This window comes from Schistocerca nitens, chromosome 7, assembly GCF_023898315.1.
Source record: "Schistocerca nitens isolate TAMUIC-IGC-003100 chromosome 7, iqSchNite1.1, whole genome shotgun sequence".
NCBI classification, from domain to species: Eukaryota; Metazoa; Arthropoda; class Insecta; order Orthoptera; family Acrididae; genus Schistocerca; species Schistocerca nitens.
This window is the reverse complement of record NC_064620.1, coordinates 406,023,263-406,042,665: the sequence shown is the minus strand read 5'-3', so window position 1 is coordinate 406,042,665 and position 19,403 is coordinate 406,023,263. Positions and strand designations below refer to the sequence as shown.

The window sequence follows — 19,403 nt, the reverse complement described above, 5'->3', positions numbered from 1 at the left end:
AGAGTGGCTCGAGGAATACTCTTCCGAGTTTAAACACTTCCGCTGGCCACCAAACTCCCAAGGCATGAACATTATTGAGCATATCTGGGATGCCTTGCAACGTGCCGTTCATAAGATATCCCCACCCCCTCGTACTCTTACGGATTTATGGACAGCCCTGCAGGATTCATGATGTCAGTTCCCTCCAGAGACTTGTCGATTCCATGCCATATCGCGTTGCGGTACACGTGGGGGCCCTACACATATTAGGCATGTGTACCAGTTTCTTTGATTCTTTAGTGTATTTATGTATGTACTAATAAATCACGGGACAAATTTAAACCATACTTGGTACACATATCACTTACGTCAGCAAAGTATCGCTGTGGGCTAAGAACCACCTACCTATCAAAGCGGTTGGGATAGGGGTGAGAAAGCAGCGTAGCCCACCACGCACGATCGTGTACCTTAATCATCCAGTACATGAGAATAAGAGGATTTAGAGACTAACAACAAACTGTACACATCACTTCAAACCCTTTGTCGAAGACGACCTCCACAAAATAATGAAAAGAAAAATGTTTATCTCTTACTACAGTTTCATTGTTCATTCAGTAAAATTGCATTATCTTTTAATTTATGGCTTCTTCAGTAATATTTCTATTTGTGACACTTTTTCAGACAGTATTCACATATACGGCTGAATGTACCTCTAAAAATATGTCGTTGTAAGAGACATATTTCAGGAGACATGTCATAAACATAGAGATGCGTGAAAAATGCTTGATCATGGGTGACACTTCAATTTATTACTGCTTTACCACCGACTCCATTCACAACGCATTTCGCAGATAGTATCCACGTATACCACTGGCTGTACCTGGAGAATTCTATCATTGTACAGCTCATAGTTCAGAAGACACTACGTCTTAGATATTCAGCTGCGTCAAAATGAAACTACTGAGCGAAATTCGCTAGAGATACAGATGAAATACTATAGCAATATAACTGGACCGTTAGGATAGTGATCTCTAGGCTACACCTTAAACAAAGCATTTATAACAATAATTCCCAAATTTAACATTGACGTAAATTTCTGTACCACAATCGGTGTCATTGTATCAGTCCAGCTAAGGGAAAACGTGGCTTCCAACTTAAAAGCTTTGAACTGTATTGAGAGACAATAAATTTAACATTATTAAAAAGATGCACAATAAATCATTACTACTCAACAGTGTCTGGCTAAACCAGAAATAAATAAATGTTCTTAAATACGATATCCCAAGCACATGTCTTAACCAGGAATACCTTAGTGAGACAATTAATTTTATAGATTTGATGGCAGATTACAGTCACCAGTGAGAATTATATTTCTCCACGATTCCGTACGTAATATGGCACCACACATGTGTAATTAATCTTCTGAAACAGGTAAGGTTGTGTGAGCTCAAGATTGTAATCACTAACTACAATGACACCGATTTTGATGGAAATGACTTTCCTTAAAGCGGCTTCTCCAAAACGTTCATTCACTTACACCAATGGAATTGGTACCAACAGAGAACACATTTACCCTTCTATTCCAAACAGAAAACTGCCCAGTAATCTGCAATGGCATCTTACTAAGGAACTTGTAATTATACATCTTTACTTCATTAGTTAAAATACAGAGGTTAAAAATCAGATTAATCAAAGTTTAGGACCTTTTCTGATCAACAGACGATGTTCCAACTTCGGAAGGTAACATGATCATATGAGCTTTTAGATGCATAGTAACTTCTGTAACACACAGTTCTATACCAAACTATCAAATAGTGATACATATCCCAGGTATTGCTTCCCTGGCTAACTGCGAGCTGCGTCGCGCTAGTTGCTTCCCACATGGTCTAGATTTTTAGTACATGGCAACTTGAAATTGAACTGCTTAACTGCCAGTAAACTGGAACAGACTCTTATTAATATTGGTCCCATAGGAATTAACCACCACTGTTACTAATAAGCAGAAATGACAACTGTTATTATCAAAAGAGTTCAGTTTTCTTCTAATTATGATAATAACAGCGTACAGCTTCATATGCATTACAGAGGATTACTTGACTTCCAAAACCATTTAGCAAGTAATGCCTCCAACAAGCAACGATAACAAATCTTCACACGGCCGAAACGCTCACCAGTGAACTCGCTATAGCTCATTACCGTTCCTCGCAGAATGTCACAAATATCAGTACCTTCAACACCGAACGTAGGAAGAGCTAGTTCCACATCGTCTACATTACACTCGTCCTTCTTACGACCCGCTGGACCAGTGACCCATCCGACCAGTTCCAACGCCAGGGCATCAACAGCCAGCACTTCCCGGTCACCGCTCCGTAACTGACCCCGCCTTCCCCTTGCCACTCTCTCATACAACATCCTACCTCACCAGCGATATCACGAGTCCATGAGGCGGAAGTACTGTCAGCCTCTGTGCGTAGTGCCAACCTTGGCACAAAATATGTAGAAATATATGTGAAATATGTAAGATACATGCGATATATATGTGACATGTGCATATGGGTAAAAATTCATTCTTAACACCTGAAATGATTTCAAACAAATTTGGTACACATGGGAAGAGGAATTCCGCCTTATGCAAGACACCTTATTTCTGTTTTGTTTCACCCAGACATGTTTCAGCACATTTTGTGCTATCTTCAGTGGGTTCTTGTTTTATTTTTTTACTGTAAAATTGTTGTCACAAATTAGCATTTAGCGAAACTTTTGGTACATAATATTTACAATTGTGAATGAATAATTGTTGTAAAATATTATACGACATTTGTTCATAGTTCACAGTTGAGATATTTATTAACGACCTGATGCACTACGTGTTGTTTATAACATTATGTCTAAGTTACGGTTTTGTTATTGTGGTGCTCGTTCATATGTTGTTGGCGAAGTGAATAGGCAGATTTCGTGGCCTATGGTCCCTTGAAACTGCACTTTCTCCGATTTTTCAAAACATAGGCCGAGTTTTCGCCACCATTCCGTGTTATTGTAGCTGTGTCGTGTTTATTTGTTTCGTAGCACGTTTGGCTGGGTGAGGCGCGCGAATTTGAAGTGTATTTGGCACCAGTGGTGTTTGGTTTGTGTGTGTGTGTGTGTGTGTGTGTGTGTTTGTGTGTGTGTGTTCAGGACTGGGGCAGAGAGAGAGAGAGAGAGAGAGAGAGAGAGAGAGAGAGAGAGAGAGAGAGAGAGAGAGGGAGGGAGGGAGGGAGGGAAGGAGGGAGAAAGAAATTTCTTTTTCCTGGGTGATTTTAGTGTGGGTGTTATTTGTATAGTTCTTCTATTGTGGCGAAGAGGGTTTTATCGCACAGTGATATGTATTAATTGAGTACTTTCTTTCCTTGGGCTATTGATTTTTGTATGTGATAGTTTTCTTATACAGTTAATTTTTGGTATAAGCTGTTACTACACTCCTGGAAATTGAAATGAGAACACCATGAATTCATTGTCCCAGGAAGGGGAAACTTTATTGACACATTCCTGGGGTCAGATACATCACATTATCACACTGACAGAACCACAGGCACATAGACACAGGCAACAGAACATGCACAATGTCGGCACTAGTACAGTGTATATCCACCTTTCGCAGCAATGCAGGCTGCTATTCTCCCATGGAGACGATCGTAGAGATGCTGGATGTAGTCCTGTGGAACGGCTTGCCATGCCATTTCCACCTGGCGCCTCAGTTGGACCAGCGTTCGTGCTGGACGTGCAGACCGCGTGAGACGACGCTTCATCCAGTCCCAAACATGCTCAATGGGGGACAGATCCGGAGATCTTGCTGGCCAGGGTAGTTGACTTACACCTTCTAGAGCACGTTGGGTGGCACGGGATACATGCGGACGTGCATTGTCCTGTTGGAACAGCAAGTTCCCTTGCCGGTCTAGGAATGGTAGAACGATGGGTTCGATGACGGTTTGGATGTACCGTGCACTATTCAGTGTCCCCTCGACGATCACCAGTGGTGTGCGGCCAGTGTAGGAGATCGCTCCCCACACCATGATGCCGGGTGTTGGCCCTGTGTGCCTCGGTCGTATGCAGTCCTGATTGTGGCGCTCACCTGCACGGCGCCAAACACGCATACGACCATCATTGGCACCAAGGCAGAAGCGACTCTCATCGCTGAAGACGACACGTCTCCATTCGTCCCTCCATTCACGCCTGTCGCGACACCACTGGAGGCGGGCTGCACGATGTTGGGGCGTGAGCGGAAGACGGCCTAACGGTGTGCGGGACCGTAGCCCAGCTTCATGGAGACGGTTGCGAATGGTCCTCGCCGATACCCCAGGAGCAACAGTGTCCCTAATTTGCTGGGAAGTGGCGGTGCGGTCCCCTATGGCACTGCGTAGGATCCTACGGTCTTGGCGTGCATCCGTGCGTCGCTGCGGTCCGGTCCCAGGTCGACGGGCACGTGCACCTTCCGCCGACCACTGGCGACAACATCGATGTACTGTGGAGACCTCATGCCTCACGTGTTGAGCAATTCGGCGGTACGTCCACCCGGCCTCCCGCATGCCCACTATACGCCCTCGCTCAAAGTCCGTCAACTGCACATACGGTTCACGTCCACGCTGTCGCGGCATGCTACCAGTGTTAAAGCCTGCGATGGAGCTCCGTATGCCACGGCAAACTGGCTGACACTGACGGCGGCGGTGCACAAATGCTGCGCAGCTAGCGCCATTCGACGGCCAACACCGCGGTTCCTGGTGTGTCCGCTGTGCCGTGCGTGTGATCATTGCTTGTACAGCCCTCTCGCAGTGTCCGGAGCAAGTATGGTGGGTCTGACACACCGGTGTCAATGTGTTCTTTTTTCCATTTCCAGGAGTGTAGTTGTTTCAGTGTTTGTTAGGTGGTGATTGTATGCTATCAGGTGGTCTGCAAATACCTCGTGAACTATGAACAAATGATGTATAATATTTTACAAGAATTATTCATTCACAATTGTAAATATTATGTACCAAAAGTTTATCTAAATGTTAATTTGTAACAACAATTTTACAGTTAAAAAATAAAAAAGAACCCACTGAAGATAGCACAAAATTTTGTGAAACATATCTGGGTGAAACAAAACAGAAGAAAGGTGTCTTGCATAAGGCGGAATTCCTCTTCCTATTTCGTAGCAAGCACGGACGTAACAAGAAGAACTGCAACACCACAAGATAATTATTTGGTACACAGTTACGCTCTGTACAGATATACTGTGGGGGTAAAAGCCATCAGCCTCCTATTATTTTGAGCGTGATAACATAAGAAAAGGGGGGAACAGGAGATGGACAGACAGGCAAGGGAAGCGGGAGATGGACACAGAGGAGATGGACAGATAGGGGACGGAATGGAGACAGAGAGGAGAAAAGGGAGATGGACAAGAAAGGAAAGAGAAGGAGTTGAACAGATACAGGGGAAGGAAGAGATAGACAGAGGGCGGGGTAAGAGGAAATGGACAGAGAAAGGAAAGAGGAGGAGATGAAGAGAGAGAGGAGAGAAGAGGAAATGGACAGAGAGAGGGAAGAGGTGGAATGAACGGAAAGATAGGTGATGGACAGAGAGAGGGGGATGAGGAGATAGATGAAGAGAGGGTGTTGGAGGAGGTGGTCAAACAGAGGGGACAAACGGAGAGGAAATTAGACAGGGAGAAAAGGAGAATGACAGAGTGGGAAGGAGCAGACGGACTGTGGGGGAGAAGAAGGTGGATAGAGAGAGGGCGAGAAAGAGATGGGAGTGCAGGATCTAGAAGGGGAATAGAGAGACGAGCTGTTGGAGGTGGACAGAGAGGGGATGGAGGAGGAGATGGATGGAGAAAGAGCAAAGGAGGAGATGGACTTACAGAAGATTGGAATAAATACATACCCTGGCAACGCCTGGTACCTAGCTAGTTTCTTGATAAAAAGAATCTCAAAATATGTAACAGTTTTTCTTACTTATTCTCTTCTTCATCGTTTACTCGATAATTCTCCTTGTCAAAGTACGCCTCGAGGTATATTTCCTGTTTTAAGACTAAAAATCCATGTTTGAGTTTGTAGGTATTTCTTAATATTACAAAACAATCGTTGCAAGTCACTTTTCGGTGAGTTTCTACATTTTTAATAACTTCTTTTGAACAACAGTATGCAATATACATTGACCTGAAGTAACCTAAATCTTTCCGACAATACACCCACCTCAAAACCATAACAGCAAAAGCAAAGCGAAATAAAGGTATTCCTATTATTGAGCCTTTGTGGTCCACTTTGCAGAAAAGGGCGTGCGATCGCTATCCAACTCCATCAACGTTACTTGCACACACCTCTATTTAGCAGAAAATATCATGAAAGACTCCCCTGAAAACTGTACAGAGATGACTCGCAGCTGTTTTGATTGCCAACGGGTTCCCTGAACCGTGTAAGGCATGGTCATGTGTTTTTGTTGTGTCCATATTTTTATCCACCGCCTGTAGTTATCGCATGTCAGCTATATCTAGAGAGGTACGCGCATGTTGGCAGGTGGTGTACCTCCTGAAGCTGCTGGCGCGGCAGGGTCGGACGATCGTGTGCACGATCCACCAGCCGAGCGCATCGCTCTTCCAGCTGTTCGACCACGTGTACGTGCTGGCGCGCGGCGAGTGCCTCTACCAGGGTTCCGCAGACAACCTGGTACCATACCTCTCGGCCGTGCAGCTACCCTGCCCCATGTACCACAACCCCGCCGACTACGGTGAGTCTCTCCTGCATTCCTAAAGTAACATTGCTCTGCACTTTCATTTCCGACTGTCAAATCAAGACATACCCTACATCTTCTTGGAGAACCAGTTGTATCTGATTACAAGATTGTATTGCATTGTATTGTATGTTATCCGGGGACCTAGAAACGACGGAGAGGCTCCGTCCCCGCCACAGCCGCAGTGGTCCACAACCCCACGACGACTACCGCGGTCCACTTCATCCCTCCGCCGCCCCACACCGAACTCAGGGTTACTGCGCGGTTCGCCGGCCGGAGTGGCCGAGCGGTTCTAGGCGCTACAGTCTGGAACCGCACGACCGCTACGGTCGCAGGTTCGAATCCTGCCTCGGGCATGGATGTGTGTGATTCCTTAGGTTAGTTAGGTTTAAGTAGTTCTAAGTTCTAGGGGACTGATGACCTCAGAAGTTAAGTCCCATAGTGAAAAAAAAAAAAAAAACCTGCGCGTTTCGGTCCCCGGTGGACCCCCCAGGGAACGTCTCACACCAGACGAGTGTATCCCCTATGTTTGCGTGGTGTACGCGTACATGGAGAACTTGTTTGCGCAGCAATCACCGACATAGTGTAACTGAGGCGGAATAAGGGGAACCAGCCCGCATTCGCCGAGGCAGATGGAAAACCGCCTAAAAACCATCCACAGACTGGTCGGTTCACCGGACCTCGACACAAATTCGCCGGGAGGATTCGTGCCGGGGACCAGGCGCTCCTTCCCGCACGGAAAGCCGTGCATTAGACCGCACGGCCAACTGGACGGGCGATTACAAGATTACTGACGATCAGCTTGAGCGCACCACATCGTATAAGTGTTTGAGACGTCCGCTTGAAGTGAGTATTACGAAACGCGAAAGGAAGACTTAGATCTGACGGACGGTTTCATCGAAAAATATCTGTAAAGAAGATCGCATACGAGACGCTATAGCAAAAAATACCGGGTGAGCATAAAGTGTTTCTCTAATTCCAAAATGTATTTGTAAAGAAATTTGCCGGCTACAGCTATGTGATTTGCTGTAAATGGTACTTTAATTCATGATAATTGTTTTGTGGCACTGGACTCGCATTTGGGAGGACGACGGTTCAATCCCGCGTCCGGCCATCCTAATTTAGGTTTTCCGTGATTTCCCTACATCGCACCAGGAAAATGCCAGGATGGTTCCTTTGAAAGGGCATGGCCGACTTCCTTCCCCATCCTTCCCTAATTCGATCAGACCGATGACCTCGCTGTTTGGTCTCCTCCCCCAAACAACCCAACCCCAATTGTTTTGTGGTTAGTCACTTCCACATGTCTATGCGTATTTTCCAAATTGTTAAGTTTTTATGGATAAGTTTTTGTGGATACGCTTTTACATGTGGTCTGACATTTGATTTCTTCCCTCTGTTGTTTCAACAAAATGGTCGACTGTCACAGGGTTATTTGTTAGCCAGTTCTTGGGTGGATCCTTTCTGGACAGATGGATCGGTAGAGACTGTCCAGTATCAAGGCTACCACGTTCACTGTACATAAGTCCTCTCGACCTTTTTGCGGGGTTACGTTAAGGAAAAAGCGTTCACTTTACCAGCTCCAAGTGTAAGAAGTCTTAACACACCACCATAAGATGCTGCTGTGTCAGTGACGGTGACGGAACTGATACTGGCAAAGACGTGGAGAGAGACTGAGAATTACCTAGAGCCAATGGCTGTCAAACTGCGGCCCTAGTCAACTATTCATCCGACCCGCTGTTCTTAGCCTTATTTTATAATACCGCTGTATCCACCAGCTAACGTAAAGAGTTTCTTAAGAGTGCAGTTTTCCTGCTCAGTAACAAACAAAAATAGTTGTAGAGGAAGTAATATTTCAAGATTTACTTAAGATTGACCGCTTACCTCAGGGGAAGAGAAGTAAATAGTATGGCCACTGCGTGGTTAGAAGATATGAGAGGAGGGAATGTTTTATTGTTCACGTTCCAGTACTGACAACTTAAAGGTGTGCGCTACTCATAATGATCAGCTGCTACGGTATAATTTCTGACAAGGAATGCGCATTACGGAGACGGTCATCTTCAAATACATTACTTACTCTAGCAAGGAATATGAACGTAGCAAATACGCTTCTCGGGTTTGCCGCCGGATCGTATTGTGTAAATCGTACAATATTTCCTCGATGCAACTGCTCGACATCATCAGGTGGTGGTAGCTGCTGCTGTCACTGCTGCAAGGCGCGACTGATGACAATCGCGCGGCGGCGTCGGAATTTATCACGACGGGAGCAGGCAATACGCGTGCGCGAGAAGACGCTCATAGTTGGAGAAAGCGGCGCTCCTGGTGCCCCCTACTGGGAGCTGCAGAAAGGCCATCCACGCGTGCGCTTTGGGCAATAACTGTGCTGCCTGACGCTCCTGCGGATAAAGTTTGAACTAAATCTCAGCTACGCGTTGAGTCACTTGAGGAAACGGAAGTTCTTGTTTTCCCTGTTTTTGATTTAATGGCAGCCAGTGCTGGATTCCAGGCGGCGCTCAGTTGAAAACCTGAATCCCTGTTGATTAGATTGTCCGCCGTGCGAATATGTATGGCCTCCTTAATAACACAGTCCCAGAAAGATGACGCTGGGGATAAAATTTCCGTCTGTTCGTAAAGCATACGATGTCCCGTGTCCAGGCAATGTTCCGCTACCGCTGATTTATCAGGTTGCCCCAGGCGTGTATGACGATGATGTTCGACGCAACGTTCTTGCACGGTTCGGCATGTCTGTCCGATATAAGATTTTCCACATTGGCATGGGATTTTGTACATGCCACGTTTTCTGAGGCCAAGGTCGTCTTTGACAGAGCACAATAAATTCCTCAATTTTGCTGGTGGCCGAAAAACACACTTGACGTCGTGCTTTTTGAGGATTCTTTCTATTCTCGAAGACATGCCGCCAAAATAGGGCAAGAACGCTGTTGGAGTGGGTGCCTCCGCATCTTCATATACATCCCTGCGTAGAGTTTGCTGAGAACGGAATGCATGGCATATCTGCCTTTCTGAATAGCCATTCTGTTGGAATACCGTTCTCAGGTGTTGTAGCTCACCAGGTAGGCTGTCAGCATGAAAAGTCACAATATGAACGTAAATTAACGCTGTTATAATACAACGCAATGGGTAAAAGAAACTTGGCACTCAAAACATTTAGAAACACATTTGTCATCATATCTCAGTTCCATAAGGTATACATATCATAAAAGTGGATATATCCATGTATCTACACTAACCAGCCAGAAAAATGTGACCACCGACCTACTATCGATATAAAGTCGTCCAAGCGATAGTAGCGACACCTGGCGAGGAATGCGCACGGTGCACTTTGTATCAGTGAGCGTGCTGACCGTGTGTAGAATGGGGAAGGCGCGCGATCTATCTGACCGAGGGTAGACTGTTATGGCCCGGAGGTTCGGTGCAAGTATTACGGAAACTGCAGGACTTGTCGGTTGTTCGAGTAGTGCTCTGGCGAATGTCATCAACACGTGGTGAAACCTAGGAGAAACCATGTCCAGACGTCGTAGGGTTGGGTGGCCACCCCTCATTACAGATTTCGGATGTCGTAGGCTGATCAGACTGGCAAAACAGGACAGGCGACGAACTGTGGCGGAAGTAACATCACACTTCAATGTTGGGCAAAGTACAACGGCCGGCCGGTGTGGCCGAGCGGTTCTAGGCGCTTCAGTCTGGAACCGCGCGACCGCTCCTGTCGCAGGTTCGAATCCTGCCTCGGGCATGGACGTGTGTGATGTCCTTAGGTTAGTTAGGTTTAAGTAGTTCTAAATTCTAGGGGACTGATGACCTCAGATGATCAAATGGTTCAAATGGCTCTGAGCACTATGGGACTTAACTTCTGAAGACATCAGTCCCCTAGAACTTAGAACTACTTAAACCTAACTAACCTAAGGGCATCAGATACATCCATGCCCGAGGCAGGATTCGAACCTGCGACCGTAGCGGTCTCGCGGTTCCAGACTGTAGCGCCTAGAACCGCTCGGCCACTCTTGCCGGCCGCCTCAGATGTTAAGTCCTATAGTGCTCAGAGCCATTTGAAGCATTTGAAGAGTACAACGATAGGCCTCCGCAGCCGATGACCCATGCATGTTGCATTGTTAACAAGACGACATCGGAAACTAAGCCTGAAACGAGCACGTGCCCCTCGGCTCTGAACGTTGATGCAGTGGCAGAACGTTGCATGGTCTGATGAATCCGAATATCTTCTTCATCATGCCAATGGGAGGAACGAACCCGTCGTCTTCCAGGGGAACGTCTAGTTGACACCTGTACTGTGGGAGAAAGGCAAGCTGGCGGCGACTCCATTACGCTCTGGGGAATATTCATGTGGACATACATGTGTCCATTGGAGCTCGTACAAGGCACGATGATGGCGAAGAAGTGTCGTACACCGGTTGCAGTTGATGTACACCCCTTCATGATGGTCATGTTGCCCGACGGCAATGGCGTTTTTCCAACAAGATAATGCGCCGTGTCACGAGGACAGGAGTGTTTTGAAGTAGTTCGAGAAACACAGTGGCAAGTTCCATTTCATGCGCTGGTCCCCCTAACTCACCATATCTGAGCCCGATCGAACACATCTGGAATGTGATTGTGGCATCAGAGCTCATCGTCCACCTCCCTTGTAGTTATGGGAATTAGGTGACCGGTGTGTGCAGATATGGTGCTAACTCCCTCCAGCGACCTACCAAGGCCTTATGGCTTCCAAGTCACGACCCGTCACGGCTGTTATCCGTGCCGTACCGGTTATTACGTAGGCGGTCATAATGTTCTGGCTTATCAGTGCATGCTCCTCATGTCTCTACTGCATCAGTCAGACTTGGCACACATATTATATAGTGCTTGGAAAGAATATGTGGCAAGAACCAGCAAACTCCTATTGAAGTGAGGGTCGTAACGTGAAGGTGAAAGAGGAGATGGACATAGAAAGGAAAGGGAGGAGCTGCACAGGTGGAGAGGGGTGGAGAAAATGGACAGAGAGAGAGGAGGAGGGAGCAGATAGACAGGGGGGAGGAGTAGATGGATTATAGGGAGAGAGGTGGATGTGGACGGGGAGGAAGAGATAGAGGGGAGATCGTCAGAGGGGTAACGAGCAGACGGACAGACGTGCGAGAGGAGATGGACGGAAAAAGGAAAGATTAGGAATTAGACAGCGGGAGGACGAGATGGACAGGGATGAAGGAGACAGACAGAAAGAGGGGAGGAGGAAATGGACAGAGAAAGAGATGAGGAGGAGTTAGGAGAGAAGGACATAGAAAGGGAAGAGGAGAAGATGGACAGAGAGAGGAAGGAGGATGAGATGGGCAAAGTGAGGGCAGAAGAGAAGATTTAGAGGTATCAGAAGGCGATAGAGGGGAGAAGAGGTGATGGTCTTACAGGAGATGAAGAGGAGAGAGAGGACTGAGAAGGAAATAGAGTGCTTCTTTATTCATAAATGATGCGCATTTCGTCTACTTCAAGGCTTCTTCAGATGGCCGTTAAAAGTTGATAAGAGAGTTACAGATATGGATGATAAAACATCGGCAAAAATAAATTGGCCTCGTTATGTGCAAGGAAAAAAAGTTGGGGCAAATATATGCTTCCGTCACGTATTAGAAGCATAACATACGATGACCTTGTCTGGATGCCTAATGTGGTCCAGTGAATACAAGACATGTTCAGGCCCGTACAGTCTGTCAAATGTTTACCATCGGCATGGTGCGTTGCATGTTTCAAGCAGCCATTAGCCTGGATGACAGCGTATCCGAGTAATCCATCGACCTGTTGTAACAATGATTCATTCGACCAGACAGCACGTTTCCACCGATCCGAGGTCCTATCTCGATTATCTTGAACTTGTTGCAATAGCAGCTGATGGTGTCGGTCGGACAACATCGGAACACGCAAGCGCCGTCTGAGGCGGAGGCCCATTGTTCATTGTCGTCAGATCTGCTACGAATAGCTGCCTGTTCTGCTTTACAGGGTGGGTAAGCCTCTGTTCTCGACGTTCTGTGATGAGGCGCGAACGTCCTACACTTTGTCGCCTTCGTGTGTCACCGTCTTTCAACCAGTTTCCACATATACTTACGAAAGCAGCAGAATAACAGTCGATTAGCTTCGCCTTTTCCGAGATGCTCATTCCTAAGCGCCAAGTCACAAAAATCTATCAAAGTCTCTCATGTCATTGGATTTCCCTATTTGCAGCCCGTATCGACACTGGAATGATTTACCGGTCGTCTCTGAGCCGCTTGCGAATTTTCGATACCACATCATTGTTCACAACGCCACCAGGGGAGATTCTACGTCGTGGTTGGCAGTGGTCATTACTTTTCGGCTCATCGATAAGTTTGTTCCCCGTGCATCAGATACTGGATTGTAAAGTGTAACCAGGGCAGATAGAAACTGCAGCCACGATTTAGTAATGATCAAGAATACACTGAATTTCAAGAGAACTGTCCGGAAGAATCATTGTAGAAAGAAGTAATTAGGAATCATAAAATTCATATAAAGTTACCTGAGGCTGTACATACTGCGATATAGAATACCACGATAGCCAGCTCAGTTGAAGATCAACGGACACCTCAGAAAAGGGCAGTCACAGAAGTCTGACAGAGAAAGATAGGTTCAAAGAAAGCAACTGCGAAGAAACCTTGGGCGACAGTAAATTACTCTATCAATGAAAGAAAGAGGTACAAAAATATTAAGAGAAAGACTGGAATACAGAAAAACAGTCACTAAATGTGAAATAAATAGGAAGTCCAAGGAAGCCATGGAGAAAAAATACTGTAGCTACCGGAAAGTGTGAAGACATCGAGAAAGAAATGTTCGTCGAAGCAGCTGATTCAGCGTGTAGAAGAATTAAAACAACTTTCGATGAAATTAAAATCAAGGATGTAAACACTAAGCCGCAACCGTGATTCCACTATTAAACGCATAGTAGAGAGTGGGGAAGTGGGAAGAGTACACTGAAGTCGTCTACTACGGGTAGAAATTTCCTGATGAGAAGAATAAATGGAATTCGGGATGGATAATATAGAGGATGCAATATTATAGGTCAGAGTTTAATAAAACTTTGGAAGACTTACGACCAAATAAGGCAGAAGGAACATATATTCCTTCGGAATTTCGAAATTTGATGGGGTAAATGACAACGAAACGACTGTTTAAGATGGTGTGTAGAATCTGTAAGACTGGAGACATAGCATCAGACTTTCGGAAAAATATCCTCCACATTATCCTGCAGATGGTAATGGTAGGTAAGCGCTAGAATTATCACACAGTCGCCTAAACATGTCATGCTGGCAAGAATAAATCTACAGAGGAATGGAAAAGAAAATTGAAGCTCTCTTAGGAGACGATTGGTTTGTGCTTCACAAAAGGTAAAAAACCAGAGGCAGGTCAGACGCGATTGATAATGGAAGCAAGACTGAAGAAAAATAAATCTGTCAACTTGGAAAAAGCGTTCGACAATTTGAAATGGTGAGACAATTAAGGGTAAGCTATAGCGAAACACGGATAATATATAATATGTGCAAGAACCGAGAGGGAACAATAAGAGTGGGAGACCAAGAACGAAGAACTCGGATTAAAAAGAATGTAAGACAGGAATGCAGTGTTCCGCCCCTACTGCTCAACCAATACACCGAATAAGTAATGACAGAAATAACAAAACGATTCAAGAGTGCGATCAAAATTCAAGGTGAGGATGTGAAGTATCAGAGTCGATGATGACACTGCTATTCCCAATGAAAGTGAAGAAGAATTGCAGGATCTCCTGAATGAAATGAACAGTCTAATGAGTCCAGAATATGGACTGAGGGTAAATCTAAAAAAGACGAAAGTAATGAAAAGTGGCAGAAATGAAATTAAGAGTAATATTAACATAAAAATTGCTGACCACGATGTAGTTAAGTCATAGAATTCCACTAACTTGAAAGGAAAGAAACACACGACAGTCGAGGCAAAGAGAGCATAAAAGTAGACTAGCATATGCGATCAGGATATTCCTGGTCAAAATAAGTCTACTTGTACCAGACATTCGTTCGTTGTGGTCTTCAGTCCAGAGACTGGTTTGATGCAGCTCGCCATGCTACTCTATCCTGTGCAAGCTTCTTCACCTCCCAGTGCCTACTGCAACCTTCATCCTTCTGAATCTGTTTAGTGTATTCATCTCTTGGTGTCCCTCTATGATTTTTACCCTCCGCGCTGCCCTCCAATACTAAATTGGTGATCCCTTGATGCCCCAGAATATGTCCTACCAATCGATCCCTTCTTCTTGTCAAGTTGTGCCACAAATTTCTCTTCTCCCCAAATCTATGCAGTACCTCCTCATTAGTATCAAACATAGGCCTTAATTTTACGGAAAAGTTTCTGAGAACGTACCTGTGGAGCACAGCATTGTATGGTAGTGAAACATGGATTGTGGGAAACCCGGAACAGAGGAGAATGCAAACATTTGAGATGGGTTGCTACAGAAGAACGTTGAAAATTATGTGGAGTGATAGGGTAAGGAATGTGAAGGTTCTCTGCAGAAAAAAAAAAACACTGACAAGAAGAAGAGGCAGGATGATAGGACATGTGTTAAGTAAGACGTCAGAGAATAAACTCCATGTTACACGATGGAACTGTAAAGTATAAAAACTATAGTGGAAGGAAGAGATTTGAAAATACCCAACAATAATTGAGGACGCAGGGTGGAAGTCGCTACTCTGAGGTTAGGGCGGGGAAGACATCCGCGGCAGTCCACATCAAACCAATCAAAAGATTGAATACTCAAAAAAATATAATTAAAAAAATGTATATAGAAATTTATCTGTTTAGCTTTGAAGCGTGATGCAGTATTCAATAGAAGTTACTTGGCCTGCCGTAGTAATGTATAACTTACTTCCTGGAGTCCCCTCGCCTAAGGAGGTGGTGGAAGGCTGAGTCATCGAGCGGAAACGAGCACCTGATGCACCGTACCGTGAAAATGAATCTCTGTTCCGAAAGAGTGACGCTGCGACCACGTGTACGTATGTGCTGCGAATGACCCAAAACTTCCGTATACGGTTGGCCGTTGAGATAACCTATGCGGATGAAACGCATATTAATAGCGAGACAAACAGATTAATTAGGAATCTGGGAGAATATTCGAGGTCGCTATTTGCTTGGTGTGACGCACGTCCGTGTCCGAACTTTCGTAACGCGTGCTATTTTTCCGGCGTCTCGTGACGTCAGTGATAAGGCGACCGGCTGTCTCCTCGACCTGGTGGCAGTTCTGCTGGACTGACCTCAGGATCTGGCAACGACGAGCGAAACGCAGGCCGACGGGTCCTAGTGAAAAGAGAAAGGTCCCAGGTGTAGGTAAACGATCGTGACAGAATTTGGCCCTCGGGTAGAGGGGTCAAAACAATGCAATACGCATTTTTTTCGTTTTTGGCCAATTTCACGTTTCAGGAGTAAAACACAACCCAAAAGATAAATTGGAATATTAGGTTTAGAAGGAATATCTTCGAAACCATCATACATAAAAAATGTGTTTCACACAGAAACTGAAAAAAACATAAATAACGTTCTTGAAAACTGTAAAACTAACTTTTGCAATAATCTGAAATTTTACAAAATAGCCCCACTTTTAATTAAGCTGGAAAAATAAAAGCATTTGTTACAACACAAATAAAAGAAGCTTTCAAGCCGGCCTCTGTGGCCGAGTGGCTCTAGGCGCTTCATTCCGGAACCCTGCAGCTGCTACGGTAGCAGATTCGAATCCTCCCTCGGGCATGGATATGTGTGATGTCCTTAGGCTAGTTAGTTGTAAGTAGTCCTAAGTTCTAGGGGGCCGATGACCTCAGATTTTAAGTCTCATAGTGCATAGGCCATTTGAAACATTTTTTGAAGCTTTCACGCCACATCCATCAGTATGTAATAACGTTGCTTTGTGAAATACACTCCTGGAAATTGAAATAAGAACACCGTGAATTCATTGTCCCAGGAAGGGGAAACTTTATTGACACATTCCTGGGGTCAGATACATCACATGATCACACTGACAGAACCACAGGCACATAGACACAGGCAACAGAGCATGCACAATGTCGGCACTAGTACAGTGTATATCCACCTTTCGCAGCAATGCAGGCTGCTATTCTCCCATGGAGACGATCGTAGAGATGCTGGATGTAGTCCTGTGGAACGGCTTGCCATGCCATTTCCACCTGGCGCCTCTGTTGGACCAGCGTTCGTGCTGGACGTGCAGACCGCGTGAGACGACGCTTCATCCAGTCCCAAACATGCTCAATGGAGGACAGATCCGGAGATCTTGCTGGCCAGGGTAGTTGACTTACACCTTCTAGAGCACGTTGGGTGGCACGGGATACATGCGGACGTGCATTGTCCTGTTGGAACAGCAAGTTCCCTTGCCGGTCTAGGAATGGTAGAACGATGGGTTCGATGACGGTTTGGATGTACCGTGCACTATTCAGTGTCCCCTCGACGATCACCAGTGGTGTACGGCCAGTGTAGGAGATCGCTCCCCACACCATGATGCCGGGTGTTGGCCCTGTGTGCCTCGGTCGTATGCAGTCCTGATTGTGGCGCTCACCTGCACGGCGCCAAACACGCATACGACCATCATTGGCACCAAGGCAGAAGCGACTCTCATCGCTGAAGACGACACGTCTCCATTCGTCCCTCCATTCACGCCTGTCGCAACACCACTGGAGGCGGGCTGCACGATGTTGGGGCGTGAGCGGAAGACGGCCTAACGGTGTGCGGGACCGTAGCCCAGCTTCATGGAGACGGTTGCGAATGGTCCTCGCCGATACCCCAGGAGCAACAGTGTCCCTAATTTGCTGGGAAGTGGCGGTGCGGTCCCCTACGGCACTGCGTAGGATCCTACGGTCTTGGCGTGCATCCGTGCGTCGCTGCGGTCCGGTCCCAGGTCGACGGGCACGTGCACCTTCCGCCGACCACTGGCGACAACGTCGATGTACTGTGGAGACCTCACGCCCCACGTGTTGAGCAATTCGGCGGTACGTCCACCCGGCCTCCCGCATGCCCACTATACGCCCTCGCTCAAAGTCCGTCAACTGCACATACGGTTCACGTCCACGCTGTCGCGGCATGCTACCAGTGTTAAAGACTGCGATGGAGCTCCGTATGCCACGGCAAACTGGGTGACACTGACGGCGGCGGTGCACAAATGCTGCGCAGCTAGCGCCATTCGACGGCCAACACCGCGGTTCCTGGTGTGTCCGCTGTGCCGTGCGTGTGATCATTGCTTGTACAGCCCTCTCGCAGTGTCCGGAGCAAGTATGGTGGGTCTGACACACCGGTGTCAATGTGTTCTTTTTTCCATTTCCAGGAGTGTACCATTGTTGGAAAATAAGCAGTACACAACGTGCTGTCGGAGTATTTTCAACATACCAAACTAAAATATCTAAACGCTCATTATTACAATATGTATTTATTTTACTTTTTGTTGTTTCATGTTTTAAATTGTTATTTTACGTTTTACATTGTTTCGTTTCTGGATTTTTTGTTCACAGATTCACATACGTGTATTTTATTAGTTGATAATAATAAGTAACCCATTATTACGATATAAAATCATTACAGAAATTATGATCTGTATAAAGATATGCTTATACATAACGTTTATTACACCAGGCACACAATGTGAAGGAAATTACTTCACGTACTACACACGAGGGACAACAGACCATAAAACAAAATTCAGCAGTATTTTACAAATGGTGGGTGATCCTCTAAATATACTGATTTTTACCATGCATATTTCAGTACACTGTAAACCTTGGTGAAGATAATTTATTATGTACTAGTGACTGCAGCTTGGTTATATTATTTCTCAAGTGCAGATCTATATTATAATGATTCAGAACTAGATCTGAAAATCTTCTGACGAAGTTCTTCCCACATCGAAAATCGTATACGTCCAATTGCTGAGCCTGTGTCGTTGAGCTTTGTGATTTCATGAGTTGAGAAAGTCACTTGACCTCAGGTACGACGCTCAAAATGGTTTTCTCGCATTGACCACCCACGTTTTCGCAGTTTTAAAAGAAACTAATGGAGAGTTTGGAACGAGAATTTGAGAATTTCTTTTTGAATCCCCATCTGTTCTTGAGACGGCCGCAGAATCTGGTACAGTAACGTCTGACAACGTCAAAAGATAGTTAACAGAAGATTTCTTTGCCCAGTGCGGTAGAAAAATCTGCATCATTTTTAGATTCTTGGTGTGGTAAATGTTAAACAACCGTTTCGAGCATTATACCTGAGGACATGGAACTTGTTCACCTGTTGATCCCAAAACGCTCGACAGGATGGGTACAGTCGTTGGACGTATATGTTTTTCAGTTTGGAAGAACTCTGTGAGAAGATTTTCAGATCTAGCTCTACTGAATGATTATGATGTTGATCTCCACATGTGAAGCAACATAATCAAACAGCAAACACCAGTACGTAATTCTCTTCACCAAGGTTTCCCATCGTACTGACATATGCCGGATAGTGTTCGGGATATTCAGACGGTCACCCGCCATAATTTCAAATCCTGCTGAATTTTGTTTTATATTGTGTTGTCCGTTGTGCGTATTATATGATGAAATTTCGTTCATTTTGAGTGCACAGTGTAGAAAAGTTATGTGTTAAGCATTTCTTTATAGATTATCATTATTGTAATG

The 19,403-nt window shown here is 45.6% G+C and overlaps 1 protein-coding gene across 1 annotated transcript in view; it reads left to right on the top strand.

Moving 5' to 3' along the window:
• The window catches only part of LOC126195069 (ATP-binding cassette subfamily G member 4), a 219,579-nt gene that overhangs the window by 165,139 nt on the left and 35,037 nt on the right, over positions 1–19,403 (top strand). The window contains exon 5 of the mRNA XM_049933519.1: positions 6,507–6,717. Coding sequence (XP_049789476.1) covers positions 6,507–6,717 — 211 coding nt within the window. The remainder of the gene's footprint in view (positions 1–6,506; positions 6,718–19,403) is intronic.